The 10253-nt window shown below is 46.8% G+C and overlaps 1 protein-coding gene across 1 annotated transcript; it reads right to left on the bottom strand.

The window, feature by feature from the left end:
• Window positions 1-323: 323 nt before the first annotated feature.
• LOC144723438 (uncharacterized) lies at window positions 324-8237 on the bottom strand. The gene is made up of 3 exons (XM_078602196.1): window positions 8165-8237; window positions 4973-5045; window positions 324-3048 (listed from the first exon to the last, which is right to left on the bottom strand). The coding sequence occupies exon 3, from the start codon at window positions 3018-3020 to the stop codon at window positions 2028-2030; it is 993 nt and encodes a 330-aa protein (XP_078458322.1). The 5' UTR covers window positions 3021-3048; window positions 4973-5045; window positions 8165-8237; the 3' UTR covers window positions 324-2027.
• Between the last annotated feature and the right edge of the window lie 2016 nt (window positions 8238-10253).

The following is a 10253-nucleotide window of genomic DNA, read 5'->3' as shown; positions in this document are numbered from 1 at the left end:
GCCGGGTACTTCCCGCGAGTACTCTTATATAAGCACACTTCATCTATCTGTGATGAACGCTGCACTTTCCATCGTTTTTATGCAGGGGGCGCTGCAAACCTACACGCACCCTGTATGAACGACGGAGGTACAGCGACAGACGTTCGATCGCGTTGGAATCGAACTGTAGACGGCGGTCTTCTCGCACGGCCAGCTCTGTGTCGCCTCATCTCCACCCCGCGATCCCAACCAGGTGAAAGTCCGCATCGAACCGAACCCCGGTAAGGCCATCTAGTTAACTGGAGAAAAATCAAATGAAATGTCGTTTTCAACGAAGTCTTCCAGATGTAAAATGATATAAGCTTTTATTGAAGAAACACAATTCAAAACAATACAATTCAAAGTTGTTTCATTTTAAAACTTCAAAACGCAGCATCGGGTGCTTGCGTGGATGGATCGTTCGTATGCAATTTTTTCGTGACTTTCCTGGCCCAAGGCCGTAAATCGTTGCGAGGGGCATCACAGGCAGTCAGGCTTGCTTCACCCCATGGTTGTGAACATCCAGACGTTAATCGGCAAGAACCATTTCTTGTCCAAGTTCGCCAACATATAAGACATCAAGCAAAATTATGAGTGTCGTGGAGAATGTATCTACTAGATGTGCTCTGCCTTGTAACCGAATACATATCTGTACCAAAAATGCATTTCAAATGTGCTCTTAGAATTACCTCCTTGCTATGAAGCAGATCAGCAGACACGACATCTTTCATTTATCGATCTCTCCACGAAACAAATGAATGTTTTACACAAACTATAACTAGCACAGCCGTCTGGGAGTGCGTCAATGATTCAGTGCAAGCCACCTGTGGACCCTTATTGGTGCACAGCGTCTCAACAGCAGCCGGGCTTGTTTCAACCGATAGTTACGGACATCCAGACGTTAATCAGCAAGGAACATTTCTAGTCCAAGTTAGACAAAATCTACGTCAACACGTAATGCAAAATTATAATTCGTGTTGTAGAGAATGTACCTCCTCTACGTTTAACTTTTAAGTGGTTTGCCTTGTAACTGATGAATGATCCGAGTGTGCTCCCTATTTCAAAGACAATGAGTTGTTCCAGAGGGAGATGCTTCCTGAAAACACAAAAATACCCTTAGACCTGTATCACAAGAACAATGAATCTCACCTGAGTGATCTGTACAGGTTACTCCAAAAACACACACTTTGTCCTAACATCACTTAATCAATGTTTGACCCTTATAGACAAAATGTTACACGTACGCACACCATCAGACAAGTATTCATTCTAAATTATTGACAATCATTTTTATGAAGTTAAATTACTGTACTGAAATATGCTGCATCAGGTTACATCGTATTACCAAGGTGCAGGGCCACCACCTTGTGCCACACAGGGGCAGCTGCTACTTGGGATGCTCTTCGAGTGTTTGAGACGAGATACGATACAAAACTCCGAGTTTCTGAGGTGATTAAGCAAGCACAATATAAATGCAATTGATAACATAGTGAAAGCTTGGGAGCTTATTGGCTCCCGCTCCTGGTTAGAGATCTACCCAACACACAGGTCCACAAAGACTGGCCGCTCTTACCCTGCAGGTTGAACCTAGCAATTGAGTGTTCAACTTCAAATTCTTGTCATTAAAGGCCTGTGACAAAGGTGCGTCTATTGGAGCGACATCGTCTCAAGCTTACGCATCTACCGGGTCTCCATTTGACTTTGTATTGTCTCGGAGGAAGTCCACCCACACCTCCACTTCCACAAACTGCTGGGAGTTGCCTCGCTCTGCCTCACAGTCAGAATTCTCCTCCTGCTTCACGTTGCCTCCATCGATGTGAAGGTCCGATTTTGGAGTTGAATCTTCATCTTCACATTTTACCTTCACTTCTTCACTCTTCACCATCACTTCTTCACATTTCACCTTCACCTCTTCATATTTCACCTCGTTACCGTTAAAAGTGTCCATGCTGGGATTTTCTTCCAGTTCTTGTTTCATGAGGGATGGGCTCATTGCAACACTTTGACTTTCACAAGCTGATTTCAGACTCCACTCCTTGTGGATCTTCTGATGCATGTGTGTTCTCTGGTGTTCTACAAGAGTAGATGAATGTGCAAACGCCTTCCCACACACACTGCACTTGAAGGGTTTCTCTCCCGTGTGTGTTCTCTGGTGTACTACAAGAGCAGTTGAATGTGCAAACGCCTTCCCACACACACTGCACTTGAAGGGTTTCTCTCCCGTGTGTGTTTTCTGGTGTGTTATAAGAGCAGATGAATGTGCAAACGCCTTCCCACACACAGTGCACTTGAAGGGTTTCTCTCCCGTGTGTATTCTCTGGTGTGCTACAAGAGTAGATGAATCTGAAAACGCCTTCCCACACACACTGCACTTGAAGGGTTTCTCTCCCGTGTGTTCTCTGGTGTTTTACAAGAGTAGATGAATCTGAAAACGCCTTCCCACACACACTCCACTTGAAGGGTTTCTCTCCCGTGTGTGATCTCTGGTGTACATGAAGAGTAGATGACCCTGCAAATGCCTTCCCACACACACTGCACCTGAAGGGTTTCTCTCCCGTGTGTGTTCTCTGGTGTTTTTTAAGAGCAGATGAACGTGCAAACGCCTTCCCACACACACTGCACTTGAAGGGTTTCTCTCCCGTGTGTGTTTGCTGGTGTTTTTTAAGAGTAGATGAACGTGCAAACGCCTTCCCACACACACTGCACTTGAAGGGTTTCTCTCCCGTGTGTGTTCTCTGGTGTGCTACAAGAGTAGATGACTGTGCAAACGTTTTCCCACACACACTGCACTTGAAGGGTTTCTCTCCCGTGTGTGTTCTCTGGTGTATATGAAGAGTAGATGACCCTGCAAACGCCTTCCCACACACACTGCACTTGACGGGTTTCTCTGCTGTGTGAGTTCTCTGGTGCTGTGTCAAATGTTCAATATGATCCGTGCTGTATGCACACCAGCCGCATTGTTGCCTTGTCGTACCGAGCTGCGCCGACTGCCTCTGCTCCATCAGACAAATTCTGCAGAGGAAGCGACAGCTGCAGACAGAAAAATATAATATCCACACCATCTACACGTCAGTATCAATGCACAGAGGAACGCCTATATATAAAGTCACACGTGACTTACACGTCTATACTTATTCATATATTCATGATATAGTGAAAAAGTGTCCCAAATTCATCACAAGGGCTGTTATGGCACACAATGAGAGGGCAAATGGTCATAAAATGCCTGGAAGCCCTTGTATCTTCAAAATAAACGTTAACCCAAAACTCTGAGCACACAATTTCGGCTGTCTGGCTTCAAAATAAATGTTTATGAAAGCTACATTTAGCTGACAAAGCAAAGGGTGTTGAAAATAATACTATTTGTATTATGCACAAATTCATAAATGAATGTTCTATCACAACTTAGAGGTGTGAAGCCAGGCTCAGATGTCCTTGATTGCTGGGATGAACAGTTCCGACTTCAGCTGCTGCACATGTGCTGTGATCACTTCCTGACTCCATTCTTACAAAGAGTTCCAGAGGAAAACTAAAATAAACTACTGTTTTGATATAACCTCTGTGCTCAATAGAGTTAATAGACTTTACTGCAAATACAAACTTGACACTGTCACACACTCAGAGGTGGAGCCAGGATTTTCAGGTAGGGGGGGGAAACCCCTCCAGCAATGAAAAATTACAGGAGTTGTTATTAAGTAAGGAGTTGTTAGTGAGAAAGGAGTTGTTAGTAAGAAAGGACTTGTCCCTTGCTTTTCATTCGACGCGTGTGATCGTCATCGCGCTCGCTGAACGTGTTGATGCCTTCAGGAAAGAAAAATAGACTTTTGTATTTTGGGGGGGGGGGAATAACCATGACGTATGTGGCATCAACCCGCATCACACCTGAGCTAAGCGCTCTGCAATGCTTACCCCCCTACCACATGGCTCTTCGCGCGCCGTACTTCTACAGCTGTTCACAGCGTGCCGGGAGATTTTAGGTGGCGCTTCGCTCCTGGCCGATTAAGTCATTGGCTTCTCGGAGTTTCAATACAAATCCGTGTGAAGAACGGGTACAACTGCCATCTTAAATATAAAGCAGAACTTACACCTGTTTGTTTGTGTGAAGCAGCAAAAACTCTCCAACGCTGAGCTCTGGCGTCATGAAATTTTCACAGCTTATGCTGTCTGGAATTTCTAAGCGAACGCCACGTCATTCCCTTCCCGAGTGGCAAAAATCGACCTGACGTAGCAGTGGGTTCAGGTTGAATTTCCTTGAGTGAAAACATCCGATTTAGGTAAATTGAAGTGTTTCGGCTTCTTTCTTGCAAGCATCAATTTTTTCAGGGTTTTTCATTGAATTATGAGGGAATATTAAATTAATCCAAGACAAGAATCCAAGTCCCGGGCAAAGCCGGGTAGTGAAGCTAGTTACTAATAAACCCCAATGATCCTATCGAAATTAGGGATTTCTATCGGATCGTTGGGGGGGCACGTGCCACCCCACCCCCACTGGCTCCACCACTGTCACACACTGGCATGGTTCACAGGTGGTGGTGTGTCCAGACCCACGCCTGGCCACCTTCACCTGCTCAGTATTAATGCTTCCTCACTCCACCAAGTAATTCATTGAGGATCAACCAACACAGCCGAGGCTGCGTGTCTCTCTGTGGTGAGATGTTAACTACCTGTCCTGGCATACAGGAAGTCGTGGGTTCGATCCCGACCCTGACGCCTGCTGTATATTTGTAGTTTACGTGTCTCTCTCTCTCTCCCCGTGGTCGCGTGGATTTCCTTCCCGATCCTCGGGTTACCCCTCCACATGTAGAGAGTGAACACCGCCACGCGTCTAGAGTGAACACCGCCACACGTCTAGAGTGAACACCGCCACACGTCTAGAGCGAACACCGCCACGCGTCTAGAGCGAACATCGCCACGTGTCTAGAGTGAACACCACCACGCTGTTGACGAGCCTCACCTTGTTGTTATTGTTGTTGTGGGCAGGTCGCTTCTGAAAACAAGAGCGGTACAGCAGCTCAAGCGGGCGTGGCCTGGTAAAAAATGAAAAAAAAACTGTGTGAATATTTAAAACAAAACAAAGTTACAAAGTAGCGAGCCAGGTGAAGGGAAATTAAAACTTAAGCAAGATACTCTTTGGTTCTTTCGGTCAAGTCACGTAGAATAAATAAATACATTATATAATAGCATACGACGTTTCAACTGCAACACATGCAATCATCATCAGGTACAAATGAAAGAGAAAAAAAACCTATTAAACTTAGAGTCAGCTAACATAACAGTCAACACCCTACCTGGTTGATAATGTTCTTCCAAAGATTGCTCAATTTGAGAGAGAGACACGGAGACACAGACAGACACATAAGCAGAGAGAGATGACACAAAGACACACAGAGAGAGACACACATAGACACACAGAGAGAGATGACACAGAGAGACACACAGAGAGAGACACACATAGGCACACAGAGAAACAACGCCTCTGTGTTGAGGCCTTAAATAGAGAGAGAGGGGGGGGGGGGGTAGAGAAGGGGGTAGAGAAACTAGCACGTCAATGCAAGGCCGTAGCCATGGAGTCAACATTGGGGGGGACCAAATCTTCCACGGGTCTGGGGTCCCCCCCCCCAGAAAAATATCTAAATTAGAAAACTAATTTCCTGCCATTTCCTCCCTAAAATATTTTTAAAAGTTCACTAACACATGGGATGGACTTTGTTTTATTTGATACAATAATGTCTAATAGTGTATTGTAATATATTGCTCTGTTTTTTCTTTTTTACCTTTCTTGTTTCATAGTATGTAATGGCAGAGATTAGGGATTCATAAAGTACAACGCAATCCTATAAACAGGAATCTATGCATTGTTACATGAAGACAAGTCCAGATTTCGTGGCCAAGGTTTAGCAAATTGTTGTCTTTATTAACAGAGCATCGCAATTTTTATTTACAAATATTTTTACTGAAACATATTGGGGGGGCATATTTGATTATGATACTTATTATAAAATATTATAACATTATAATTATAACATATTATACTTATTATAACATTATAAATATTATATATTATAACATAATATTATACTTATTATAACATGTTATAATGACGGCCTTGTGTCAATGAGAGACTTGGAGGTTTGGTGACTGCACAGAGAGAGACACTTCATGTAATGCAACACAGAGAGTCGGTCAACACATCAACTAACGTACTCTTAGGTTTTGTCGGTAAAGTCACCACGTAGGTAAAAAATGAAATTAAAATTAATAAAAGTAAAAATATAAATAAAATAATAAAATTATAATAAATCACGCCTCACTTGATGCAGCAAATTATAGTCTACATTATAGACTGCCAGTACACTCACCCAGCTTAATAACCAGGCTACAGTCTACATTATAGACTGCCAGTACACTCACCCAGCTTAATAACCAGGCTACAGTCTACATTATAGACTGCCAGTACACTCACCCAGCTTAATAACCAGGCTACAGTCTACATTATAGACTGCCAGTACACTCACCCAGCTTAATAACCAGGCTACAGTCTACATTATAGATTAAATTAATAAAAACGCCTCACTTGATACAGCAAATGTGGCTGTGACGGAGCCACCTGATGACGGAGACTTGTGTTGCCTCCGAAACGTCGTGATTTGTTTATATTTTATTTCTATTTTTACTTTTATTAATTTGTATTCATTTCTTACCTACATGGTGACTTCACCTAGAACTAACGCATCGCCTGGCTAATCGCGTTCTTCCACAGGTTTCTAAACTATCTTCTTGGTTCTTTCGGTAAAGTCACTTAGAATGGAAATAATAAAAACAAAAGGGAATATTATTTCATTATTTCCATTCTACGTGATATAAAATATAATAAAATTGTATAGTTTTATTTTTTTATTTATATTCTACGTGACTTCACCGAAAGAACCAAGAAGATGAATCACTGCAGTCACGAAAGCTTTAAATCGAAATTGCTCAACTAAGCGAGATAATTGAAGCGAACGCGACCAGGCGAGGGCAGGAGGCAAGGCCCCGCGTTGTAAAGTTCCAACTTGGACATTGCTTCCATGCTCGCTGCTACTCAATTGACATCCCTACGAGAGAGAGAGCGAGGCTCTACCTCGGTAAACAACAACAACCACAACAACAACAATCACCACAACAACAACAACCACAACCGCGATGAGAATTTCTCACCTCAGATTTCAGTTCCCGCGCGGAGCGTCAACTTTACGTTACCTCGTGACGTCACGAGGCAGCAGTAGGTGACATGACGTCACTTGTGGGGTACAAGACACTCCCCACAATGAGCGGCTCTGTAACTTACATAAATTATGTTAATGAGCCTGGCCCAATCGTGGAGGGATGGGCCGTTGGTGCCGAACCGGTCACAACGAACTCGTGACGTCTTTCACGAATAAATTATGTTAATGAGCCGCCAGTCAGTGGGTGTGGCTTTGCCCAAATAAGGATAGTGCTTGAACAGATAACGGAAGTGACCCAGGCAGAGGTGACGTCACGCTCCCTTGAGACCGGTTGGGGTGAAATCTTTGGTGACATGACGTCACTTGCAAGGTACACCTCCCCCTGGCGTTTCACGCCGATGAGGTCATACTGAGTGGTGATGTCACGTAGCGGGATTAGAGTTTAAGTTGATAAAGATTAATTTTCCATTGCTCCCTCCCTTGAACAGAGACCCCTTGGGTGTGTGAGCTCAGCTCAACAATGTGGACATTATTGTGTGTGTACACACACACACATGGACAGTGTGTGTGTGTACACACGTGTACATTGTGTGTGTGTACACTGTGTGTGTACACTGTACACACTGTGTGTAAACTGTGTGTGTGTACACTGCGTGTGTACATTGTGTGTACACACTGTGTGTACACTGTGTGTGTACATTGTGTGTGTACACTGTGTGTGTACACTGTGTGTACACTGTGTGTACACTGTGTGTGCACTGTGTGTGCACTGTGTGTGTGTACACTGTGTGTGTGTACACTGTGTGTGTGTACACTGTGTGTGTGTACACTGTGTGTGTGTACACTGTGTGATGGCTGGGTGTATGGAATTTATGTGGTTGAGGAATTGGTCTAGAGCAGGCCGGCCATGTGGCCAGATGACAAAAGTGGCATCTACGTACCTCTTCCACAAGGTCGGGCGTAGAGTGGCAGTCTGGATGGCGTCAGTCTCAAATTTCTCCATGAAGACGTTGGCTACAACCGGAGATAGGGGGGAGCCCAATCGTTGGACGCTCGGGTATTGCTACCGATCCCGCCAAAACGCAGTGCGTCAGCTCCTGGCCGACTCCCACCTCGGTGGGAGAGGTCAGGAGCTTCGTTGGTTTTGCGTCATATTACCGACGCTTTGTCGCGGACTTTGCCACCATTGCTAAGCCCCTGCACGCTTTGACGTCAAAGGGGGTCCGCTTCCATTGGGGACAGGAGGAGGAGGCTGCGTTCCGCTCCCTTCGGGACGCTCTGGTTAATGCCCCTCCCGTGGTTTATCCCGATTTTTCGAAACCCTTTGTGCTCGATACCGACGCGAGCAACACAGGTATTGGGGGCGTGCTTTCCCAGGTGGTTGAGGGCGTGGAACGGGTGGTCGCGTACGGTAGTCGAGTGTTGTCTCCACCGGAGCAACGATATTGTGTCACCCGTTGGGAACTGCTGGCAATTGTCTACTTCATCCAGCAGTACCGGTCATATCTGTACGGACAGTGTTTCACCGTCCGTACTGACCATGCGGCGCTACAGTACGCCCTGCGAGTCCAACAACCATCGGGACAATTGTCTCGATGGCTGGAGGTTCTCCAGGATTTTGATTTTCAGACCACGTACCGTAAGGGCGTTCGCCACACCAACGCGGACGCCCTGTCACGCATGCCAACCACCCCCGAATGCGCATGCCTCCTGGGGTCGGGTCGGTGCAGGCATCCTGGTGAAATGCCTGTTCCGGTCTTGGCGGCTGCTGAAGACGCAGCGTCAATGACGAATTCCATCGCACAACAGGGATCTGATTCCCTGTTGGGGTTGCCTGCTACGGAATGGGGTCGGTTGCAGATGGAAGATACTTCCCTCCTTGCGTTGCGCCGCCGCGTCGGGGACCGGGGGCGGGGGAGGGGTGATGCCGACGCATGGGAAATGCTCGGTGGGTTGTTAATGCATTGGGACGGGAAATCCCATCGACACCGGCTGGTGGTCCCTTCGGGGTTACGGGGTAGGGTGGTGTGGGCCGCTCACGAGCGCCTCCTCCACCTGGGAACCCAAAAGACCCTGGCCTTGCTCCAACTTGATTTTTTTTGGCCGGGCATGACAAGGGATGTCGGGGATCTGTTAGGGTCGTGCCCTAGGTGTGCGCAGCGGAAACCACCAGCGAGGGAGTCGAAACCGCCCCTGCAGTCAATCAGGGTTTCCCGGGTGAACGAACTTGTCGCGCTGGACATTCTAGGACCGTTCCCCGCCACCCCCAGGGGAAATAGATATTTGTTAACCGGTGTGGAGTATTTCACGCGCTGGCCTATGGCCTGGCCCCTGGCCAACCAGTCGGCAGCAGCCATCGTGGAGGCCTTTGTCCAGGGATATGTCCTTGACAAAGGTGCTCCCGAGCGGCTGCTGACCGACCAGGGTAAAAAATTTTCTGGCAAATTGCTCAAACAGGTCTGTGAGATCCTGGGCACGAAAAAGATTCGTACCTCTCCATATCACCCACAAACTGACGGGATGGTCGAGCGGTTGCATCGTACCATCACGTCGATGTTGTCACAGCACGTTTCTGACTCACAGACAGATTGGGACTTGAAAATTCAGCGGGTCCTGGCAGCATACAGATTGGCCCCCCATGCTGCGACGGGATTTTCCCCCTTCTTCCTCATGTATGGCCGTGAACCTGACCCACCTGTTCGGGCCCAGCTGCAAATCCCAGCGCCACAGGGAAAAACTCAATTGGCCGAACATGTTAAATTCAACCTTGAAAAATTGACTGAGGCACGGGATGCTGCCATGCTAAATTCTGACAGGCGTCAAAAAGCGAATGAGCGCCTCAGGATGGGTCGCGCGCATGTGCTACAGTGGAAGCCGGGGGACAGGGCATGGCTGCACTGTCCCCAGGTACCGCTCGCGACCTCCTCAAAACTGCTGCGGCCGTGGCGGGGCCCCGTCGAGGTGGTTGAAGTCCTGAGACCTCAGTCCGTACGCATTAAATGGGGGAAGCGCCGGTGGTTCGTTCACCCC

Source organism: Lampetra planeri, chromosome 18, assembly GCF_965212315.1.
Source record: "Lampetra planeri chromosome 18, kcLamPlan1.2.h2, whole genome shotgun sequence".
In the NCBI taxonomy this organism is placed as follows: domain Eukaryota; kingdom Metazoa; phylum Chordata; class Hyperoartia; order Petromyzontiformes; family Petromyzontidae; genus Lampetra; species Lampetra planeri.
This window is presented reverse-complemented; position numbering and strand designations above follow the sequence as displayed.